The sequence below is a fragment of the Grammomys surdaster genome, unplaced genomic scaffold (assembly GCF_004785775.1).
Source record: "Grammomys surdaster isolate TR1022 unplaced genomic scaffold, NIH_TR_1.0 241, whole genome shotgun sequence".
Classification (NCBI taxonomy): domain Eukaryota; kingdom Metazoa; phylum Chordata; class Mammalia; order Rodentia; family Muridae; genus Grammomys; species Grammomys surdaster.
In genome coordinates, this window is record NW_021604686.1 from 3,366,088 (window position 1) to 3,391,863 (window position 25,776).

At 37.9% G+C, this 25,776-nt stretch overlaps 1 protein-coding gene across 1 annotated transcript in view; it reads right to left on the reverse strand.

Moving 5' to 3' along the window:
- Neo1 (neogenin 1) overlaps positions 1–16,429 on the reverse strand; it is a 108,394-nt gene extending 91,965 nt beyond the window's left edge. The window contains exons 1-5 of the mRNA XM_028774445.1: positions 16,297–16,429; positions 12,873–13,190; positions 7,169–7,444; positions 3,400–3,553; positions 166–302 (exon numbers count right to left, since the gene is read on the reverse strand). Of these exons, the coding sequence (XP_028630278.1) occupies positions 166–302; positions 3,400–3,553; positions 7,169–7,444; positions 12,873–13,190; positions 16,297–16,429 (1,018 nt within the window). The remainder of the gene's footprint in view (positions 1–165; positions 303–3,399; positions 3,554–7,168; positions 7,445–12,872; positions 13,191–16,296) is intronic.
- Between the last annotated feature and the right edge of the window lie 9,347 nt (positions 16,430–25,776).

Sequence of the window (25,776 nt, forward strand, 5' to 3'; positions counted from 1 at the left end):
GACATGCATATATACATACTACATACACATATATGAAAAGAAAAAATTTCTATTGCTGTATTTGTGAAATGCAGTGATATGGTCTAGAGGTCTGCGTTTCAGCTGTTATGATGTCACCATTAAACAGTCGGCAGACCTGGAGAGTACACGATAGATATTACATACCTTGCACAGTAAGCTCCGCCTGAGCCTCGACCGTCTTATTTCCATTATCAGCTATACACAAGTAAGTCCCAGCATCATCCTCAGTGACGTCACCAATCTCCAAACTACCTCCTGCTAGCAAGACCAACCTTTCAGAGCTGGATTAAACACACAAACAAAATGATACATTTCAGCATGAGGGAAATAATCCAATGAGGCTTTTCACATACTAATAGACAAACATTGTTACAGTGACAGCTATAAACAGACTAAGATTAACAAAAACTCATCAGAATTTAATTTCAGCTTGTTTTGCTCATATTTTATATGCATAAATGCCACAGTATACAATTTTCACAATCTCTGGCACTTCTAGCTATTCCCAAAGAGTTATTACTTTTATGACCAATTCAACTTCCTCCAGTGTATTCCTGTCTCCCTGTTCTGGTCAGCTTAACGGAAATTATGTAGTTTAAAGTCTGCAACCCATCTAAGACCAACTTCACCACAGCTATGCCATGCCAGAATTACTAATAGGAAGAAAAATATAGAGGGCAAAATGTCAACTCAAACAGCAAGTCACGAGGTGACAAGTCATGAGGTAGTGCCACCAACTGAAAGTTTCCTATGGTGACCTGGCTAGGAAATAGGGGGTAGGATGGGATGGGTGTGTAAAAAAAAAAAAAGACAGGAAGGAAAAGGGTAGGACAGATGCCATTGAGCAGCTCCTGGGTGTGGTACTGAGCACAAATCAGCAAACATCCATCGCTCCACTTACAATAAGGATGATGAATACTTTCAAAAATCTACAGTGATATGAGCCTATTTACATAAAAAACCAAAACAATCCTACAACACAGAAAAAATTGCAAATCAATATTCTCAAATTTTTCTAAAGTTAAAAAGTTTAGTTAATCTGGAGAATTATGAACTAGATCAATAGACAAAGTTATCTGACACAAAGCAAGGAATATAATTCTATAGGTCTGCAATTAAAGCAGCCACTTTAAGTTTTTTATTTATTTCATCATTATTTTCAGGCTGGTGTCAACTAGAAATGAAGTCTTGAAAAGTGAAACTCTGAAGAATACACTGCTATACTTGGTGATCCTGGAAGTATGAGCCAGGCATTACACTGCCATCACCCATAGTGTGGTAACCAAGCCCTTTGTCCCTGGACTCAGAGCTGTACTCCTCTATGAGATGGCACTACTCCATCACTGAAGCATACTTTGCCGCTGCTCACCTGGAGCACTGGCACTCATATTTTCGGATCCTCTAAAGAACAGAACCATTTCCACATCCCTCATTCTATTTGCTTTATCTGAACACAGATGAACAAATTTAAATAAATGTTATCAATTCTTAGAAATTCTTAAAAAAAAAACCACTTGTATTTTTGTGTGCTTGTTTTCAAAGATATAATAAACATGCCTAATGCTTAAGACACTTTGTTTTTCTGGAAAGCCCAGCATTATTGAGATTTCTAGTCATTTTTCCCCCTTTAATTTTGAAATCTCAAATCTGAAATCTAAATAATATATTAGGCATAATCCATCTCAGGTGCTGGCAAAACCAAAGACACTATGAATAGTCACCTACGTCTAACCTGAATGACGTCTGTGTTCTATTACCTATTTCTGTTTTCTCATATTACACTCAGTAATTCAGCCAAAACACACTGCTGCAACACCTGGCCTCCCCAGACAGAGGGGCCGGGATGGAGAGTGCTGACACTGCAATCTTGAGTCCTGAAGTTCTCTGCAACAGTGACATAGGCAGCATTTCTCAGACTCTCCTCAACATAATCTTAAGTATTTGCGTGCCTAGAGAACTAGAGGCAAGAAAAAAAGCATCTACTTGTTCTTCAAAGTCTCCTGGTTTAGCCGTAGAATTCATAAAAATATTATTCACCATAACATATTCATGTTGGATTAAAAACCACTTGCTGTCAAAAAAATCTTCAAATAAAACTGGGGAAACATGTAACTTTCCTACCATGATTTGCTTACATTGGTCACTTAGACTCCACCCTGAGAACTACTTTCCTATGAAAACAATTGTCTAATACTCCATATACAATATTAGCCCCATTCTGCCTCTCTCTAATCCCTGGAATACTGTATCGTGAGTTTCTTCGGAGTACTTACTGTAACCTGACATGTTATGTGTCTACTACTGCCTCATCCTTCCACTCTAAAAGCAAACACTCTCTTTCCTATTTGGTTTGAAGACCTAGGAATGTACCTCAAATATCATTCAATAACTATTTGTTAGTCTTGAGTAACTAGATGGGCAGAGATCACAAAAATCCTCACTTCTATTCATTAAATAAAAATCATTCTGTATCTTTTTTATACCCTCATAATGCTGTGGCATGATGGACTGTAGTCATTCTAAGTGGTACCTCATATAAAGTATTACTGTAATAGTGCTGCATATATAAATATTGCTTTAGCATGGCTATCAGAAAACCAGTTTAGATCTGAAGCATGCATTGCATTTATACACTGCTCTGAAAGAGTCATTCTCAACCAGGGATAGTTCTGTTCCTCAGTGGACATTTGACGATATCTAGACATATTTTGGGGTCATCAAAACTTGAAAGGGCACTCTGGGTAGAAGCCAGGGATGCCAGTAAATTTACAATGCTTGAAACATCTATGTTTTGAAAACAAAGCATACCTAATGATTGAACCATTGCTATCACTCCAGTTTTCTTGAGAAAATACCACTGAGGAGACAAGGGATGCAGAAGAAGATGAGTAGAAACAGAGAAGGCTCTTGTAGAAGTTATATAACTTGGGAACATAGCCTATGGCTTGTCAGGACTTCAGAAAGCAAAACAAAGCCAGGTGTGATAACTGCCTGTAATGCCAGCACTTGGGAAGAAGGAAGGCATTTACTTACACTAAGCAAAGGAAGAAACTACACAGTGCATGTAAGACTGAGAATGACTCAGCCTGGTCAGATCTGGCAGCTCATGCAACACTCTAGGGAAATGAGGCCCCATAACCAAGTAGAGTGAGGCTTAACAACAGCAGCAGCAACAACATCAAGCCCCCTACTGTCTGGAAAGCATGCCTTTTCTTTAAACATCATAGTTAGATACAGCATAAAAACACATTTCAAAGATGATATATGAAAACCCCAGTGCTTAAACAAAGCAGTCATTTTTTAATGTACTGATACTCCAAACAGCATTAGACTAAGTCAGCTAAGGCTGCGAAGAGCTCTTAAGCAGGCAGTATTTACCTTTCTGTGTCAAGCACTTCTTCGTTTTTCATCCATCTAATGACTGGAGCAGGAAGTCCTGAGGCAACACATGGCAACACTGCACTCTGACCAGTGACTTTGATCACAGAAGATGGTCGCATCACAAATACCAAATCTACAATTTCCTCAGGATCTAAAGAGAGTTCAAGTGAGACAATAATTAAGTAGAAGCGAAAGCACCTTACAGCTGTAGCTGAGAAGAACAGCTGATTCCTACTCAGGCTGTGTAGCTTTATGTGGCAAAATAAGCAAAACTAACCCAAGAAAATTCCGTTTGAACAGCAAACATTCCTCACGTACTTTCTACGTGTGAAGTACAGTGTAGGTTATTTAGGGAGTCTTAGAGATATTTAGGTGATAGTTCCTGCGTACATGGTGCTTTCTGGTCAAATGAGTAACGCAGAACATGAATCTATAGAACGCCGTGTGAGGGTACAAACAGCAGAGGTTCAACAAACTCAATAGCTGCGTGTCCCTCCCAATGACTCCCTCTCCTTTCTTTTCTTGTGCCTATTATGTCTGAAAGTCTTTCTGAGTTTTCTTCTCTAGTCTATCAAGCCTGTCACAGAAGTGCATGCCATTAGTCTCAGGAAGCGGAGGCAAGGATCTCTGTGAGTTAAGTCAGCCTGGTCTACATAGGGAGTTCCAGGTCAGCTAGGGCTGCAGAGTGAGATTTGTCTTAGGAAAAAAAAAAAAAACAATCAAAAACTAAAAAACTAATCTATAATTCTTCGATTTTGTAATGTAGCAACTATCTAGATACCATTATATTCATAAGCATGTATGTGCACGTTTTATAGTTGTCCTCTTGCAGACATATGACATGGCCACACTCCTACTGATATCAAAAAGTTAAGTGTTTTACTTAATGGAATCTGAGAAGATCATTCTCAGGTAGAGACTTAATTCCTGTCCCCAATGTCAGGTGAGGTGTTCTCTATAGTCATGGTTACAATCACCAAAATGGTCTTTAAACCGATCTAGCCAATTAATGATAGTTTTGTAGCCACGGTAACAAGTACACACTACCTAACAAGATGAGTAACAATTCATGTCAGTGAATATACTTCTAGAAGCCAATCAGTGACAAGCCCTGCCTTTAAAAGTCAGCCAACCAACAGCTGAGTTGTTAGCTTAGTTCTAAGGCTGATACCTGTACCCACCTGTGCAGCCAACACTGAAACAGGCTTGTGACTGAAATAAGACCGCTCTCTTTCAACCAACATGACCTCTCAAAAACTCTGTAGGAGTGCAGAAGGTGGCTGTGCTGCAAATGCCTGTCAAGAAAAGCTCTCTTCCTACTTAAATAAGCCAATGTCCAGAATTTTGTTCTTATTTCAAGTACTAAGTCGTGGCTCCATTACTTAAAACCACTAACCTTGTTTTCTTGGATTGGATTCTGAGGAGCTGCTTGAACACTATCTCAGGGGTGGAGGGGAAAAATGACCAGCTGACTCCAGCGAGTCAGCTGGAGGACACTGTTATGTAGCCACAGCTTCTTTAATTACATTTGCAATTACTTAGGAGTAATAAATTAAAATTACCTTGCTTATAAATTTATATCTATAAATGTAAATATACTTAATCAAATTTAACAGAGTTAATTCAGAAAATTTATAACAAATATTTACTGGTTTCTATGTGCCAAAAAAAAAAAATCCATCGCTCTCACTGAGCATATATGCTAATAATGGAAGAAAGGCAAATTACATATTGTATACAACAACTATGTTGATACATATTTCCTAGAGGAGAAAGGAAAAAGCATTGGAGGTGAAAAATAACAGGTGTTGTCTGAAACAGAATATCTAAGGGACAATTCACTCATAAAGTGATACTTGAGCACTGAAGGAAGAGGGTGAGCCACACATACAAGATTCTATGCAGGGGACATATCAAATAGGAAAGCTCTAAAAGTTCTAAAAGCTCTGGAACTGTTATAAAAGCATACACTTGTCACAACTGAGAGAGGGGTGAAGAGGAGGAGGAAAAAGAAAGGTAAAGGAGGGGGAGGTATTAAGATTAAAGGCCAAAAACTTTAACTGTGGATGACATAAAGAAACCATCAGGAAGTGTGACTGCTGGCTAGATTGTATGTCAATCTGACACAAGCTATGGTCATCTGGGAAGAGAAAACCTCAACTGAGAAAATATCTCCATCATGTTAGCTTGTAGGCAAGCCCGTGGGGCACTTTCCTGATTAGTGATTGATGGAGGGCCCAACTCACTGTGGGAAATGCCACCCTGGGCAAGTGGTCCTGAGTTGTAAGAGAAAGCAGGTTGAGCAAGTCATGTGTGAGTGTGTCAGTACGCAGTGTTCCTCTGTGGCTGTACATTGGTTCCTACCCTGACTTCCCTTAGTGATAGAATGTGACCTGTGAATTTTAAGACACACTTCTTTCCCAAGTTCTTTATCATTGTACTAGGAAACCTAACTAAGACGGAGCAAAGATCATCTATGTCGAAAACTGGTTACTGAGAATACTGTAGGATAAGAATTACATGGGCAGGGATGGTAACAACAACAAAAGAAGCTACATTTAAAAGAAAATCAGTTCAAGGTCCATCAGCAACATCCTCACAAGTGACAGACAGCTCGTGACAGTGGTCTGACACTACCAGCCAGTTTACATGTTATAAGTAAGTCTACAAACTAGTCATATATTTATCTGAACAGGAATCCTAAACAAGTCAGAGACAGCCAAATTATATTTATAGTTTGAATTTGAAATGAGACATACATAAAGAATTAAGCACTCAGCAGGTCATACAGCAGCAGTTGGCTGTGTTGACAATGAGATTCAAGTGAGAGGCTAGGAGCAAGGAGAAGCTACATAACTGGAAAAAGGGTGCACAAAGCTGATTACGAGAAAGAGTGAGACGGCAAAAAAAGGCCGGGAGACCTAGGCTTACACTGGAACAGGAGTGCCTTGGGGTGTCACCGGTTACACAGTTAAGTTACTGACTATGGTTACTGTTCTACCTGTCCCTTACATGAACTACCTTGGGCAAGATTCTTTTAAATAAGACAAACAAAACGAAACAAAACAAAAAAACTAACTATAAAAAGGTATGGTATTGTGGGGAAGATAAGAGACTAGAGGACTGCTAGGCATGGTGGGGACACGACCTATAGTCCCAGCTCTTAGGGTAGGCAGGAGGATCAATTAAAGGTCATCTTGCCTCAGCCTCTCAAGTGCTGAGGTTATAGGTCTATGCCATCATGCACAGCTATTCTGATAAATTTTCATTTTTATTTTATTTGGTTAATTTTTGTTTTTTAAAGATAGGGCCCCTCTGCATAATTGTGGCTGGCCTAGAACTCAGAGATTGGCCTGCTTCTGCCTCCGGAGTTCTGGGATTAAAGGTGTGTGCCACCATGCCTCTGATAAAATTTTAATAATATATTAACTAAACAATGGGCCATTTCTTCTTCTTCTTCTTTTTTAAAGACAGGTTCTCACTATGAAGCTTTGGCTGTCCTGAAACTCACTATGTAGACCAGGCTGGCCTTGAACTCACAAAGATCTGCCTGTCCTCCTAAGTGCTAAAATTAAAGATATGCACCACTACACCTGGCTTTAAACAGTGGATTTTTATGGCTTTCCCCCATTCTTTTTATCACCTTAAAAAAGACTGAACATACTATATTAACAGTATATGTCTCACATTTTATTTGTGTTTATTAAAAAAACTATAGTAGAACAGTTTTATCTGTTAAATACAAAACCACCAGTCCTGACAATACCTTGAAGAACTTTCAATTCAGCTTCATCACTAAACTTTGGTGGCCCACCACTGTCAACAACGCAGCGGTAGAGTCCCCCATCTCCTTCAGTCGCATTGCTGATAACCAGTGTCCCACTTGGAAGTTTGACAATCCTGTCATCCAGAAGAAGGGGCTGTCTATTCTGTTCCCACCTAACAAATGGGACCAAATCTGCATTAACTTCACAATTCAGAATTGCACTGTTTCCAACAAAGACTGAAGAAGGTTCTGGTTGGCTGGTAAATCTTGGGAGACCTAGACAAATAAGAAAAAATAAAAAGTCATTAAATATTACTTTAAAATATAGTCATATAGGCTAGCACCAAGACAGCTCATGTGGCCACAACATATGGCGTAATCAGAGCCAAGAAGGTTCATGGATCAAAAATTTGACTAGATACACAGATACAAAGCAAATAGCTAATAAATAACCACATTAAGGATAACCTACATCAGATTCCTCACAGCTGAAAAAGCAAGGTACAGTGTGGAAAAAGATAAGAATAGAGTAAATGCTATAGTATATTCCATGATGAAAGTACTCAGTGTAGACTTAAAGATTGTCTAACTACAGATATAGAACTATATAACTGTAAAGATGTGGGTAAATACGCATTTTGTATATAACTAAAGAACATGCATTAATATTCAAGTACACACACACACACACACACACACACACACACACACTTACTCCCTAACCCTGAATCAATGTCACTTCTTTAACAGTGAGTCCAAATGGTGACTTTATCTTGATTTCTAAGTATCATTTTCACTGCAAGGAACCAGAGTTCCTGGATTAGAGGCTGACTCTAAGAGTGAAATAAGGGAAGAACAAGATAAGACAGTTTCCCCCTTTATGCCATTAGATCAAGTTTTAACCTTAAAATATAGGGAAAGAACTGTTTAGAACAAAAATCAAAACTGAAAAGTCTATAGACTAATGACACTAACACATTATTAAACCATAGACAAGAATCTGTTGACTCATGTTAATAGCAACAAGCACGTGGAATAAGTAGAAGGAATAGATCTACTCAATAGAGACAACATAATTTGAAACAACAATAGGCATTCAGCAACTACTGTCTTAACAACTGATTCAGGCAACAGTCTTACAATGGATGGTACAACTATTAGTGAAAATTGATGAGAAATAGTGTATTTATAAAATACCAAAACATTCTTCCCCCCAAACAGTAATCATTAATTACGAAAACACACCTTCTTTTGAAGTGGAGAAATATGACACAGATCATCTTAAGTAATAAAGCAAATACCATTAGCAATAAAACATTACATACTTCAGTGTGCCACACTGAGAACACTGTATTACTCCCATGGTATTCCTCCCCAAAATAAAAAATCTCAATCTCTTCATAGGAGGAAATCAAATTCAAAATTAGACAAGAAAAGCTTGAGATCCTATTAGATATCAAAGGAGAATAAGAATATAATTATAAAATGACACATGTGATCTTAGACCAGAGAGTTGGTTTCTACCTCCCCCCGGCCCCTGGGATCTGTGAAATCTATATTAAATAACAGTATTACATCAATTTTTTAATTTTGATGAAAGTCTATGGTTATTTAGGAGAATGTCCTTGTTCTCAGAAAATTCACACTTACACAGTTAGGCAGATATAACAGTAACATGTCTGCCACTTTCTACTCTTAGTGGTTCAGGGGAAAATGTGTATTTGGGTAATATGCTAGATAGTTTTATCTCAACTTGACACAAAGTACAGTTATCAAAGAAGAGGGAACCACAGTTGAGAAAATTCCTCCATAAAACTGCCCCATTGGTGCTGTCTTGATGATTGACGTGGCAAGGCCCATCTCACAGTGGGTGGTGCTACCCCTGGACAGGTGATCTTGGGTGCTATAAGAAAGCAGGACAAACAAGCCATGGGCAGCAAGCCAGTAAGCAGCACTCTTCATGACCTGTGCTTCAGTTTGTGCCTCCAAATTCCTACCTTGCTTGAGTTGCCTACCCTGACTACCTACCTGATAGAATATGAACAGAGAGGTATAAGCTGAAATAACCCTTTCCTCCCCAAACAGCTTTTGGTCCATGTTTTGCCACAGCAATAGAAACCAAACTTAAGATAGGGAATGACAAAGTAAATGTTGAAAAATGTTAACCAGGAAATCAGGAAGACATGTAAGACTTGTAAAAGCACATGAGAGTTCTTGGTTCTCTCTTCGTAACTACCCTCTAAGTTTGAAATTGCTGAAGTTCTGAATATTCTGTTGATGCCACAGAACATAATGGCTAAGAGCATTTGTTCACCACTGGAATCCCAATCTTGAGTTTAAATGAACTCCATCTTTTATGGTTATATAAAGGTGGTAAGTTACTGCTTCTAAGCTTCAGTTTCTTCATCAGTTAAATGAAAACAGACTAAAGAAGTTAACCTGAGTAATTCATATAGCACACTGCCTGGCATATAAACAACATCTATTAATAACTACTTTACAAGTAGTTCTAATGTGCTCAGAATACAACAAAATGTTCCTGTAAATACTAAGAAATAGATTATGAACAATTATTCTAGGCTGATTTTATGATGGTAAATTAGTCCAAATAATAACACCTAAGCTTTCTAGTCCTACTATGTATTTTCCTTGTTTTTATATTTAGGAAAATTTCAAAGAAAACCACTAAATATAAAATAGTTCAAATATCTATTTGGCAAAGAAGAAACAAACAAAAATCAGGGAAAAGGTAACTAATAAAGATAAACATAGAATCTAATAAAGCTAGGTGGAGGGAACTTAAAATCACAGGAAGAATTGTCTTCTAGGTTTTTAATAAAAAAAAAAAAAACTCCCTTGTCTTGTGAAAATGACTAATTTTCAAAAGCATAAGCCCATAACAACATATGGGGATTTGTCAGACAAGAAATTTCAAAGAGTTCTGAACAGGGAAAACAGATGTAAGAACTAGTAAGTGGCATATCAAGGCAAAGGCTGCCTAGCTTCCTGTGCTCCTGCTGCCTCTGCAGAAGTGAGAGAGAAAGAGTGGGAGTAAGACAGGAAGCTGGCATGAACGGATCGAGGACGTCTGTACTAAGACCACGCCATTCCATAGCCTTTGAGCACCAAACACACACAGCCACACTACTCTCCAGACAAAACAAGTGTCATTTGTGCAGAAGTAAAGACAGCCCAGAGAAAAAGCACTCTCTTATTTAAATCTACAAACTACTTCTTTAATATTTCTTGAAAACTTCCCTGTTTTCTGGCCAAAACAAAAACTAGTTCTGTTTATAACCAAATATATCTGTAGTCTTTTAAAATGACTAATTTGGTAGTATCTTTTAAAAATGATTTTTGAAAACACTTTTTAATAAATAACTTGTACACCATGAAGTTTCCCACTTGAAGTACACGACTCATTATGAGCGGTGCTATGTAACCATCTCTATAAGCTCACCCTTTAGCATCTCTTAAAGAAACTACTCATTGTATGCCTTCTACTGCTGCATTCATGTCCCATTTGCTGCCAGGTACTTAGCCCTAGGAAACCCACTCACCAATCTATTACCCCTCTACACATTTCCCTATTCTGGGCACTTTGTATATATGAATTTAAACAAGTGTATAGTCACAGTTGACCCATGTAGACATACTGCATTATGACTTCATTCCTTTTTTATTGATGAAGAATATTCTACTACATGGATATTTCATATTTTGATGATCTAGTCATCATCTGGTAGATATTTAGGTTATTTTCACCTTTTACTTATTATAAATAGTGCTGCTATGAATAGTAGTCATGTATATTGTGTGGACGAATGTTCTCAATTCTCTTGAAAACTGGTGGGTCCTACAGTAATTCTGGCTAACATTTTAAGGAAATGTAAAACTGGTATCTTTTAAAATTACACACATATAAGCAAAAGGTCAGCCTTTAACTGTCAGTGGAGAAAACAAGAGAAAGGGCTGAAAAATAGAGAATGTTTGAACAAAAACTCAACACTTGGTACAGCTAGTGCTAAAAACGGTTAAAAGGTGGGGTATGGAGGGGTTGGGGCGGGGTAGCTATAGAATATAAGAAATGAAACTAGAGAGCTGGATACAAGCTCCTAAGAGAAATCAAGATCTCTAAGGTAAGAAACTTAGGTATTAACAATGTTACAGAATGATGGAAGTGCTCTCATCCCAGGGTGAGACTGGAGTAAAGATAGCACAATGAGGTGGCAGACCAGCACGGGCAGACTGTGGCAAGGAAAGTCAAGGGTCATCTCAGGAAAGAGAAACTGAACCAATACAGAAAAATCAGGAGGCAGGATACAAGGGTTTTGGTGGTGGGGTTTAGTGCACAGCAGAGAAAAAGGGTTGTGAGTAAGAGACCAGAGAAGAAATGTTAGAGCATAAATGAAAAGCAGAAGTCTGCCTAAATGACATTACAGAGGAGGTCAGTACACCAATTCATTTATACATACTGTAGAGAGTATGGGGGAGGGCGAGAAGAGAAAATTCGTGGCATTAGCCTGTGTCCCCCCCCCCCCTTTTTATTTTCCTGTGATTGTGGATGACTACTGTAGTATTAAGTCATACCCAAATTAAATTCTGAGTATTAGACTCAGAAACGAAAGGGTGGTATCACCCTCTAAGTCAGTGGGTCTCAAGCTTCCTAATGCTAAGAACCGTTAATTCAGTTTTCATGCTATGGTGACACCCAATCAGCAAATTATTTTTGTTGCTATTTTATAACTGTAATTTTGTTCCTGTTATGAACTGTAATGTAAATATCCATGTTTTCTGATGGTCTTAGGCAAACGCTGTGAAAGGCTTGAGAACTGCAGCTCTAAGTGACTGAGCATGCGGTAAAAGCCTATCATCCCACAGTGGGAAGAAGTAGGAGATGGCTATCACCATCAGGCCCATGCCCACACACGTGCAGCAGACCAAGGTGAGTAAAACAGCATGGCCCTCCACAGGATGACTTCATCTGACATGCAAGAAACCCTTCCAGAGAATACATCTTTGGTAAGCACATCTTATTTCTGTAGATCCTTAATTTCTCTTACATTCGCCATCATTTAACAGAGGTCCTTTGAAAAGGACTTAGTATTCCTCTTGTTACAACTTCCTGCTTTTAGTCTGCCTTGTATAATGATAATGTTAAGAGCGCTGTATTTTTCTAAATAAATACTGTCTATTTCCTAGTTGAAGTTTAACGTACTGACTTCCTCTATAATACCATTCCCGCCAGGCTTCTACTTATCATTTATGCTCTAACAATCTCTTCTACAGCCTCTTATCTTATCTCTTTTCTCTTTGCTGTCCACTAAACCCTAGCACCAGGAACCAGCCTTCTGGCTTTACTAAAGTTCTACTAAGCCATACTGGTTATTATGAGTAGGTTTTAAAGACATTAATTTTCCAACAGAACTACCTCTATTTCCAAGTTAAAAAGAAAAAACTGATAGCAACTTTGAACCTTCAGACAGGCAAAATAATAATAATAATAATAATAATAATAATAGACCAGTTTGTTCTGCAAACCCCCTAAGCAAATGAGTCTAGTCTCATAAGCAAGAACATATATACAACTGGCATCCTAAATGACTTATTATCAATTACGTGAAAAGTATGGCACACTGGTTTGATTTAGATTTAGATCTTATAAAAATAGAAAAATCCAAGTAAATCACTTAACAGGACTTACCTGCTACTGTGAGCTTGGCTGTTCGGCTGACAATAGTTCCAAGATTATCAACAGTGGCTACACATTGGTAGAAACCTTCATCGGGCTTATTGTGTTTGGAATGCACCACGCTGCTGATGAATAAGGATCCATCTGGGAGAAGCTGGCGGCGATCATCTGATATTAAGTTTAAGAAAGTTCCATCTTTCTTCCATTCGATAGTTGGAGAAGGCTCGGAATATGCCGAGCAGTTTAATATAACAGAAGAGCCTCTAACTGAGAGTGTGTCTACTGGCTCCACCAGAAAGTAAAACGGAGTGAATGCTCGAACACTGGCTCCTACAAAAATAACAAAAGAGGACAAGCTAAGTAAAAGTGTCTTCTGTTATTTCTATAAAAATGTACAACATATTCAAAGATTAATTTCAGATTACTGCTAAATGATACACCATTGATGTCTAAATAAAGTTTACTGCTAAAAAACCAAATGACTCATTTAGAATATCTTACTAAAAGAAACTTGTGATAAGCCCTATTAGATAATATGAGTAGCTAATAAAAGTCTAATTTAAAACTCCCCAATGGAGTTAAAGTTCTTGTAATCAAAGTCAAGTTTTTCAAAGAACAAAAACGAGGTAGAAAACTGATATGATTCACTGTAAATAAAATATACTTTACATTAGTTACTTGCACTTTTAATAAACACGGTATCTATTTTGCACATTTTCCTAGTAGGGTATTCATCCTCTTAACTTACAAGCAACCACTGGTGATAATAATCACATTTCCAAATATTCCCTTCTATCTGACTTGTATAATTTTTTTTTATAAGAAAAGAAGTATCTTCTAGCCCAAGAAGACATCTCAGAGAGTAAAGCGCTTACTTGCTGCACAAGTATAAGGATCTAAGTTTAGCAGCCTACCATCTACATAAAAGCTGGCAGTGCAAAGCATGCCCAGTGCTTCCCAGAACCGTGCTGGCCAACCAGTCTAGCCAAAACAGGAAGCTCTAGGCTCCATGAGAACACCTGTCTTTAAAACTAAGGCAGACAATGATTGAGGAAGACACCCAACATTGACCTCTGTTCTCCACAAGTCCATGCAGAGATATGCACTTTTTCTTGTGCATGTGAACAAACAAAATTTTTAAAAATAAGAAATATTTTAAACTACACAAAATTAATGTTATTCTTGGGTAAGTTTTCTTAAGAATATTAAATTCTTAAAATACTTTTTAGATTTATTTTATGTGTATGAATGTTTTGCTGAATGTATGTGCACCATGTACATGCTCTGCCCACAGGGGTCAAAGGAGAACTCCTAGTGATGTAAAGAGCACAGAACTCAGTTCAATCTTTCTAAGTCTTTGGCTGGCACTGTGAACATATGAAGAAAGAAATTATAAATAAAACTTTTGCTATAAACTTTGCATCTTAGCCAGATAAAGCTTCACCCTTTATTTAAGAAAGATGGAAAGAAGGAAAGAAAAAAGGGAGGTAGGGAAGGAAGGAGGGAGGGAGGGAGGGAGGGAGGGAGGGAGGGAGGGAGGGAGGGGAAGAGGGAAGGAGGGAAGGAAAGGAAGGAAGGGAGGGATGAAGGAGAGAAAGAAAATCTATTGTCCAATTGGTATGTAAAGAAGTCAAGCTGTAATCAGGCTTCACCTTCAACAAAGTCTATCTCAATCACATTAAGACTGTTATTTATAAATTATTTAAATTGTGACTTTCAATACACTAATCCTGTATTATAAAAAATGAGTGGTTGGTTCTAAATAAATGTGAAACAGAATGATAGAAGGAAAAACAATAAATAGAAACTTTTCAACTGTTTAAAAAGTTGTCCAACACTTAGAAACCTAGATAAATTCCAAACCAATATTTAGTATTAGAAAAAATGTTCCAATCTCGATTCCACATGACGAGGCTTACGAAATGTATGTTGCGAGTATTAAAACCTCTGGAAAGGAACTTGGCAATTTTCAAAAAGTAACCAAAAGCTATTTTACCTATTCCTATTAAAATGTTCACTGCGTTAACTTTCTAGACATATGGAAGGTACAAAATGGTAGCTAAGCTGCGTTCTACTTACTTCTGTCTTTCTGTGTATTGCACCTACACTACACAACCTAAATCTAACCCAGGAACTCAAAAGAGAGCATTTTATTAGCAGTGAAAACATGCAAGTTTAACTATTTAAAGCATATTACATATATAATGCACAAACAATTTTTTAAAAGCATTAATACAAAACTTCTACCATTAAAAAATATCAAAATAGCCGGGCAGTGGTGGCGTACACCTTTAATCCCAGCACTTGGGAGGCAGAGGCAGGCGGATTTCTGAGTTCGAGGCCAGCCTGGTCTACAGAGTGAGTTCCAGGACAGCCAGGGCTATACAGAGAAACCCTGTCTCGAAAAACCAAACCAAAAAAAAAAAAAAATACATACATACATACATATATATATATATATATATCAAAATAAACTAGTCATAATCTCAGCAGGGAGAGGTGAAAAAGCTCAGAAGTTTAAGGTCCCCTCCACTGAGTCCAGTCTGGACTACAGGAGAGTGACAAACAAAATCAAAAGATGACTGCAATGATTTAAGTGGTTTATGTTTTAACATTGTCTTGCTTTTTTATCTTGTTAAAAAAAAACACATCTAAACTTGCACTACACACACACACACACACACACACACACACACACACACACAGACCTTTTTGAGATAAAGTCTCAAGTAGCCCAGGCCTTGCAAGAATCCTGAACTTGCTAAGTAGGGGAGGGTGGCCCTGTACTTTTGATGCTCCTGCCTCAGCTTCCCAAGTGCTAGTATCACAAAGATACCACAGCAATCACATGAAGGTAGCACAGTTAAGTGTCAAAAACTACTTTGAACTCAAGGTTCACAGTTTTCGGCAAATACTGCCTGGTAGCGTATATGTTTCACAAGCCCTCTACCCACCACCCACCAGAGGTAGTGGAAAGAAAGGTTATTAGGATATGGGGGAAGTGGACCTGTTTAGAAATAGTTCTTTGGGGCGATTCTGATCTTCACTGTTCTCAGTCCAGTCCACCACCAAACACCAAACATGAATCGGCAACTGCAGTCCAGTCCACTCAGCAGACCCCACACACGAATCAGCAACAGCAATTCAATCCAGAAGAAACAAACCATGAGGCTTGCCAACCAGCCTGAGTCTGCAGAAGTGGCAAGAAGCCACAGAAACGTCACCAGAAATTCTTTGGTGAGTTTCACTCTATGAAGTCACCACCAGCAAAGCTTTGCAACAATATAAGGTGAACCAAAACATGCCTATTGCCACCAAAGACTATGAGGTGCAGCAAGGCGAACCAAAGCTCCCACTGTCTGTGGAGTCATATTTATATTCTTTCTAAACATCATGTGTCCTTTCACGTTTTTGCTATAGCAAAACATTCTTTTACCTGTCTGTTCCAGCAAAACAACATTATAACCCAAGTCCCCAAAGAAACCAGGAATTTTCATGTCACTGCTGTCTTCCAAAAGTCTGAAACACTCCTGAGAGTTCTCTGAAGTGCCTTGGACTATACACCTCATTGTGATCTGCTAGCTAAGAATTTGTATTTTCCCAGTATTTTTTATTCAGTCGCATTCCTAATATGCTCTTCATGCAGTAGATAGGTTTCACCTCTATGTTATACAACAGATAATTTCTAAAGCCAAGATCACTGTTTAAAGTGTGAATAAGATCAGAGTCTCCAGTCTAGCTAGCTAGTTAGTAGCATGTCTCTCTTCCACGCTAAGACTTTGTGACAGATGTTTTCTAAATTCGGATGAGTTTCTAAAATATTGTATAGAAGAAAAAAAGAGGGCCAAGAAAAGCCAAAATAACTTTATAAAAGAAAGGAAAGGGCCTTCATGTCAGTTCTTAGAACTGTTAAGCAACCACAGTTCAGAAGCAGAGGATTAAAGAAAAAGCCACACAACAGACTTTGAAGCCTATAAATAAAGACACTTTGGGGAAAAGAATGAAATTCAGACTGGAGAGATGACCCCTAATTGCTCTGCAAAAGACACAGTTCAGTTACAGGGAATCCAGTGCTCCACTTCTGGCCTCCTTAAGCACCAGGCACACATGTGGTCCATATATATGTATATGCAAGCAAAACATTCACGTATTTAAAGTATAAATAAATATATCTTTGTTGTTAAAATTTAAGATGAACTATTCAATAAATGTCACTAAGACAACTGGTTCTGTGGGGGAAATGAGATACCGTCTGGCAACATGTAATAAATAGCAAGCATTTAGGTTTCTGTGTGCTAAGCACTGTTATAAACATTTTCCACATCTGCATCACTCATTTGGGAGAAGTGGTCCTAGTATCGTCTCCATTTCATTGAAGAGAGCAGCAGAGAAATGTTAAGTAACAGGTAAGAACAGAACTTGAGTCTAAGATCTCAGGTAGTACAACATATTACTGTACACATCTATAAAAATTCATTCCAAACATATATAAAAAGTATGTAATAAAAATCATAGAAGAAATTTTAGGAAAAAACAAGTATAACCTTGTACCTTAGACAGCCTTTTAAATAAAAAGATGAAACTTCATAGAAACAGGAAAAAAAGATAATTGAATTTGAAAAACACATTAATTACACTTTTGCAAAGCATAGAAAAAAAAAGCAAGAATACAAAGTAGAGAAAAATGACTTGTATACAAGAAAGAATTAAACAGTCCAAACTACTCAGCAGAAAAATTGGTAAGACTGTATCCCAATAAAGCCATCACAATCCGTGGAAGGACGGTCTGGATCCACTCATAAAGCTCAACAGTCCCCACCTGCCTCAGAGTGTTATCCAGGCAAAGCTAAGCAATGTTTTTAGTCGGCCTAGAGTTCTGTAGAAAATGAGTAAGGCCAATGAGTATAAATTATAGCTTCATAAGTATGTGAGTGCATAACCACTGAGAAAGGTAGGAAAGTGTACATCGGTTTGTTACTCCTGGTTACTGTGAAGGAAAAAGATGAGAAGATAAAGGGGTAAAAATCAAAATACATATAAAACAGCTTCACAACTTAAAAAAATCATTTACTGTTCAGCGACCATCTGCAGGGAGCAGAGAAATACTTTTTAAAGGCTCTATCGTTTAACAGCTTTCCTTGTGGCACTGCAGAGAGCTCAGCTGACTATGTAAAAGCTGACCCGTACATCTTGCCAGTCCTCGTAAGACATCTACATTGTCTGTATACAATTAGTTCACAAGGGCAGAGTCACTGGACAAAACACACTGAAATAATCTTAATGGATCCTGTCTGGTATCTCTTTCATTTCCAAGTCTCTACAAATTTCTCACTTCTTGATAGAATAGTTCTCACTTCTTGATAGACTCTTCCTCACTTTTTAATAGACTACTTCACACCTTTTGAAAGAATACCATCCTAGGAAAGGACACATTCACAGGGAACTACTTTCAGTTACAAGCACCATCCCCACAATACCAACAAATGCAACTGTATGCTTCATACGAGCTGTAAATTTTATGGTACCTAGAGTAAGATATCAACACATGGTATTTTAACGGCAGCAGAAATAAAACCCCTGCTCTTTTTCAGGAAGAAGTACAAAGTTCAAGGGCAGAAATCCAGAGCAAGCCTCTGTATAAACCTAGAAATAAAAGCAGTCTGTGTAATTTTCTTCACTGTAAGAAAATTATCTCTTTACAAACTGAGATTCTACTCTCAAGTGACTTCCTGTTTCCTTACACCCCAGTGTTATCCCCTACCACCAAGCACATCCCAAACCGCTTCCCAGTGTGATATTTCACCTTATCCTTTTCTGTTCTGTGTTGCCCTATAGCTCAGGCTTAAGCTCTCAGTTTTTAATTAAAAATCTAAAAAAAAAAAAAAATTGGAAAGTTAAAGTGATGTAACATTCAAAGTGCACAACTTAATATATTTATATTATCAATTTTACAGATATTTAGAAAGTGGCAAGTTTTCTCTACTATTTTACTAAATAACATTTTAGCAATTTCAGCTTCTGTCACAGCTTACTGTCTCTGCACAGCTAACTCTTCCAAAGGCTGAACTCACCTTAAAAGCATCATCCTTTGTATCTTCTAACCACATACAACCTTTTTTCTAGTGGAAAATACATTCATCTTAATCATAAGTACGTAGAGCAAGGAACTGAAGGCAGACGTAGAAGAAACAAAATAGAAATAAAGAAATTCAAGATCTAGTCTGGATTTTGGTTGTTGTACTTCTGAGACTGAATGGGAATTATGGACAAGGTGTAAAGGTATAAAAATAATCATTAAAGTTTCCTGAGTGTTCACTGTGCATTAGGCACTATTTTAAGCTTTATGAGAATTTCCTTAGGCTACATCACTAATGGTAAGAATTACCATTTCTGATTTAAAACCTTTTACTACAAAAATGAATAAAAAATTGTTCCAAAGTAATTGAGCTAGCTGAACCAAGATCATAATCACTACATGTGCATGGGTAAGTGATACAACTGCCCCAACAAAGGTTTACAAAACAGAGCCATGATCAAGAACTGAAACTTCCAGAATTGTGAGCCAAAATAAATCCCTCTGCTCAACACTGCTTTTCTTAGGTATCTGTCACAGCAACAAAAACTCTAAACAGGCTGGGAGCAAAAATTTTATAGAAAACAATGTGTCACACAGAGGAGCTTGAGATGTAACTCAGCTGGTAGAGTACCTGTCTGGCGTTCACTGGCTGAGTTCTATTCCCCAGCACCATATAAACAACCATTGTCAGGAGTACCTGAAATCCAGCACTTCAAAGTACTAGAAGGATCAAAAATTCAAGGTCATTCTTAGCTACATAGCAAATTTGAGGCCATCCTGGTATATAGAAGACTGTCTCAAACAAAACAAAATGCCGTAAAACTCAAAAGACAAAGGGGCAGAGCACAGCAGAAGCCAAGGAGCTATCTGAACGAGGGTGCACTGCCTTGAGCCCAGTTGTTATATACACACTGAGGTTATACACCACGATCATGCACTGATGGCTGAAGCAAGAATGGTTTCAGTAAAATATATGGAATAAGGAGCAAGAATGGGGAGAGCACTACCACAGGAAAATGGACACCCATGTAACAGTGAGACTCCATGTAAAGTAGCTGCCATAGTTGAGAAAACACAAATATGATTAATGTAATTTTGAAAAGGGAAGCAATCATTTAAAACTTCAAGGCAAGCAAGATGGTGACATGACAGGGAAGTTAATTAAGAAGGTTAAAGGTATCGCAATTTTATGAGATCCTGTTTGTCTATAGTTGATCTTATGAGCCTGGGCCATTGGTGTTCTGTTCAGGAACTTTTCTCCTGTGCCCGAGTATCCGAGGTCCTTCCCCACCTTCTCCTCTATTAGTTTCAGTGTATCTGGTTCTATGTGAAGGCCTTTATCCACTTGGACTTGAGCTTTGTACAAGGAGATAAGAATGGATCAATTTTCATTCTTCTACATGCTGACCACTACTTGAGCCAGCATCATTTGTTGAATATGCCATCTTTTTTCCACTGAATGGTTTTGGCTTCTTTGTCAAAGACCATGTGATCATAGGTGTGTGGGTTTAATTCTAGGTCTTCAATTCTATTCCACTGATCTTCCTGCCTGTCTCTGTACTATTACCATGTGGTTTTTTAATCACTACTGCTCTGTAGTACAGCTTGAGGTCAGGGATGGTGATTCCTCCAGAAGTTCTTTTATGTTAAGAATAGTTTTCACTATCCTGGGTTTTTTGTTATTCCAAATGAATTTGAGAATTGCTCTTTCTATCTCTGTGAAGAATTGAATTGAAATTCTAATGAGGATTGCATTAAATTTGTAGATGCTTTTGGTAAGATGGATATTTTTACTATGTTAATCCTGCCAATCCATGAGCATGGGATATCTTCTCATCTTCTGAGGTCTTCTTAAATTTCTTTCTTCAGAGACTTCACATTCTTGTAAGGCAGATCTTTCTCTTGCTTGGTCAGAGTCACACCAAGATATTTTATATTATTTGTGACTATTATGAAGGGTATTGTTTCCCTAATTTCTTTCTCAGCTCATTTATCCTTTGAGTACAAATCAAAACAACCCTGAGATTCCACCTCTCGCCAGTCAGAATGGCTAAGACAAAAAACTCAGGTGACAGCAGATGCTGGCGAGGATGTGGAAAAAGAGGAACACTTCTCTACTGCTGGTGGGATTGCAAGCTGGTACAACCACTCTGGAAATCAGTCTGGCAGTTCCTCAGAAAATTGGACATAGCTACCTGAGGACCCAGCTATATCACTCCTGGGCATACACCCAGAAGATGCTCCAACATATAACAAGGACACATGCTCCATTATGTTCATAGCAGCCTTATTTATAATAGCCAGAAGCTGGAAACAACCTAGATGTTGTTTCAACAGAGGAATGGACAGAAAATGTGGAACATTTACACAATGGAGTACTATTCAGCTATTAAAAACAATAACTCTGTGTAATTCTTAGGCAAATGGATAGAACTAAAAAAATAACATCCTGAGTGAGGTAACCCAGTCACAAAAGAACACTCATGATATACACTCACTGATAAGTGGATATTAGAAAAAAAGCTTGGAATACCCACGATACAACTCACAGACCATATGAAGCTTAAGAAGAAGGAAGACCAAAGTGTGGGTGCTACTTAGAAGGGGAAACAAAATAATCACGAGAGGTAGAGGGTGGGAGGGACTTAGGAAGAAGAAAGGAGGGGGAGTAGGAAAAAGGAGGCAGAGATAGAGGAGATGTACAAAGGGTCAGGAAGTTAAACAGAGGTGTGTAACAATGGGGATGAGGAACTGGAGTAGCTACCAGAAGTCCCCGATGCCCGGGAAGCAAGAGGCTCCCAGGACCCACTGGGGATGACATTAGCTGAAATACCCAACGAAGAGGAGAGGGAACCTGTAGAGACCATATCCAGAGGTTAGGAAGGCCCCTGGTTGAGGGATGGGGCCACCTACCCATCTCCAAAATTTTAACCCTGAATTGTTCCTGTCTAAAGGAAATACAGGGACAAAGAGTGGAGCAGAGACTGAAGGAAAGGCCATCCAGAGACTGCCCTACCTGGGGATCCATCCCATCTGCAGACACCAAACCCATACACTACTACTGATGCCAAGAAGTGCTTGCTGACAGGAGCCTGGTATAGCCGTCCCCTGAGAGGCTCTCCTAGAGCCTTACTGAAACAAATGCAGATACTTGCTGCCAACCGTTAGACTGAGCATAGTGACCCCAATGGAGGAGTTAGGGGAAAGACTAAAGGAGCTAATGGGGTTTGTAACCCCATAGGAAGAACAATAGTATCAACCAAACAGACCCACCAGAGCTCCCAGGGACTAAACCACCAAACAAAGAATACACAAGGATGGACCCATGGCTCTAGCTGCATATCGGGCTTCAATGGGAGGGGAGGCCTTTGGTCCTGTGAAGGCTCAATGTTCCAGCAGTAGGGGAATGCTAGGGCAGTGAGGCAGGAGTGCCCTTATAGAAGAAGGGCGGAGGGGCCTGGGGTGGGGATTTGCAGAGGGGAACCTGGGAAGGGCGATAACATCTAAAACGGAAATAAATAAAATAACCAAAAAAAAAAAAAAGGTATCAGCAAATGGCCATCTATAGAACCAACACAGTTAGGAGAGGAAATAAGAGTAAATTAGGATGAATGAAAATGGTGCAGGTGTAGTGGGAGAAATCTGGGAGTACTGAATACTATGGTGAGACTGAGATTACTGTACCACTGCAGCACTGCTGAACAACGCATGGTGAGACACAGGTACACAAGCTAATTTTTACACTGTAATAAAAAAGGCACTGGAGAGGAGGAGAGCAAGGAACCGCAGGCCTACAATGAAGAGTAAGTCAGTGCCACTCACGCTGTTCAGAATTACTTTAGATTTGAAACAGAGATGACGATAAGATTCAATGTCTTACATGAGCATCTTTTAAAACATTCATCATTAGTAAATACACCTACACTAGTGAACAAGAGAATCAGAAAGTGAGAGCACTCAGTGGCACATCTCGAAAGAGTAGCAATTTGAAAATAGAGGATTCACATTTTTTAAAACTATTTTTCTATAATTCTTCAGAAATTGGCTACCTTCTAGAGAGTCAATATGAGACAATTGATATTCTTTCAGTATTAATAACTTTCATTGTGGTAAACAAGCGTTATGAATTTTATATGGTGATATGTACACAAACTGTTACCAAGTTGAACTAAAAAAATCTGAATAAAGATATTAATCCTAGACAACACCACATCAATAATTTGATGAAAGCTTTCACTGTCAAATAGTGTTTATGAAATCTACAGGTAATCTAACAACTTAAAAGAGAGAACAAAGTAAAAAACATTAATAACAAGTCTTACCTAAGCTATTTTCTACAAATAATGTGTATGTACATGTTCTTAACCCAAAATAAGGTGTTTCAAAAAAAAAAAAATTCTGTCTCTAACAAGGTCTGCAAACTGGGCTCCAGAATTCTTTTATTCAGTAACGAACTTACTGATGGAAAAAACCAGACTTCTACAGCTTGTTAACTCCATTCTGCATTATTAAACCGCCATGTTAAATCACAGACAAATTCCATTCACTTGTTGATTTTTTAAAAAATATCTTCATATCATGTCCAAAATGTACCAAAAAAAAAAAAATCTTAGGAGAAACGAAAAGACAGAGAGAACACTAAACCTCCCAAAAGATGTTCACAGTATCAAAAGGATAACACATAGCCCTAGAATACATTACTCAAATGAAATATAAATGGCTCACAATCATCTGAAACTATGCTCAATTTCATAGTAAGAAAAATGCAAATTAAAACTACATTGAAATTTCTCACCTATCATACTAGCAAAACTCCCAGCCTGAACGGGCTAACTGTAAAGAAACATGGGTATGAAAATACAAAATGGCATAGTCACTGGTTGCATCTGACATAGAGATGAGTCATCCTCTAACTCAATTGTGTATCTTTGAAGCTATACCAGAGGTACACTGGCTAATGTAGTAAACAGGTACAAAGCATTGACTGTGAAGCTATTCAGAATAAACGTGAAGATTCATTCTGATAGTCATCAAAGGATATGACATGTTAAATCAACTAGGATACACTAACACACTGAAGCTCTGGCACTCTGTAAATATAAATAAGACTGCAGAATAACTATATTCTACCACAATGACCTCTATTAAAATTAATGTTTAAAAAAAGCAAATCAGAGAAAGTGGATATATTTAGACGCCTAAATAGGTAGGATATACAAACATATATATTTTTTCACACATAAGAAAAAAATATGTGAAAGACAGGGAAGATTTTGATCACCAGTTTGACACTGATCCATATAAACATTTTACTAAGCAAAAAACAAGATTAAAGATATCTAAAAACTGAAAGCAGATAAAACAAAAATAACTCTCCAAACATCATTATAGTCACATCAGACAGAACTAGTCCAAGAAAATTTTAAAGCAAAGTAACCAAACCAGACAGTAGTCTATACCTTAAAGACAAAACCTACAAAGATTTAAGCTATTTTAGTAACTATTTTTTATTTAGTAATATAAATTGTAGTAATATTATTGCAGTTACTATTAGTACTGTTCTTCTGAAAATGTGATGAGAAATAAAACAAATTAGCAATTTTATTGATATTGTGTAAGGAAATCAGTAATATCAGTGAAACTAAACAGAACTCTAACCTTCAATTTTAAGTACCAATAATGAATTATATTTTTAGAACAATGTACATTTCTTAGCTTTCTTCACTGAAACATCCCAGTGGCAATAACTAACACATTAACAATGAACATTTTCCCTAGCCAGGCTCTGTCATCTAAATATCATTTTCCATTCAAAAGATCCATTACAAAGTAGCTAACAGGTCTGGGATTAGACAAGATTAATCTGGAGTATGATGACATACCAAAGAATAAGTATCTTGGGACTGAAGAGATGGTTCAGTGGCTGCTCTTTCAGAAGACTCAGGTTCAATTACCATCACCTACACAGCAGCTTACAACCTACAACTCTAGTTATAGGAAATCTGACACCCTCTTATGGCCATAGATCACCAGGTACACACATGAGGAACAGGCATATATGCAGATAAAATACCCATACACATAATATAAATGAATAAATAAAAATCCCTAAAAGTAATGACTATGATATGATCACCTAAGTAGCCTCAAAACAGTCCCTTTCTTGTCAAACACAAAACCTTTGAACCTCAATAATCATACCTCAGTATTTTGAAACAAATATGGTGACCTCTATTGCTTTATAATGATCATAAAATTTAAAAGACCTGTAATGAATGCTATAGAACCAGATCATTGTTTTTTGACAGTGGCAAGTAAGAGGAAAGGAATTCCTCATCTTTCTTAATCAATCTCTATGGTAACTACATATGGCTGAGAGTAAGCTTCTGTATATTCAAGTGTTCCTCCTAAGTCAAAGATGGATGGACTGTCACTATTATGCAACTGTAATGAACCAGAGGCACTAAGCAATACAGGATTAATGGCTTGAAAGTCAGCAGACTTTCCCACAACGGCCAGATAGGGAATGCAGTAGATTTTGCAAACTACTTACAGTTTCTACAATATACTCTCTTATTTACATTTTTAATTTATCTAAACTATAAAAATTGGGGCCAGTGAGTAAAGACACTTACCACCAAGCCTGATGACCTAACTTCCTTTCCTAGAACTCACATGGCAAGAGACATCCAACTCCTCAAAGCTGTCCTGTCACTTCTACACAGGCACCATGGCATATGTGTATACACACACGCACACACACGCACACACACACACACACGGAAGGAAGAGAAGAGAAAAGGAGAGAAGAGAAGAGAAGAAAAAATATAAAGAGCAACA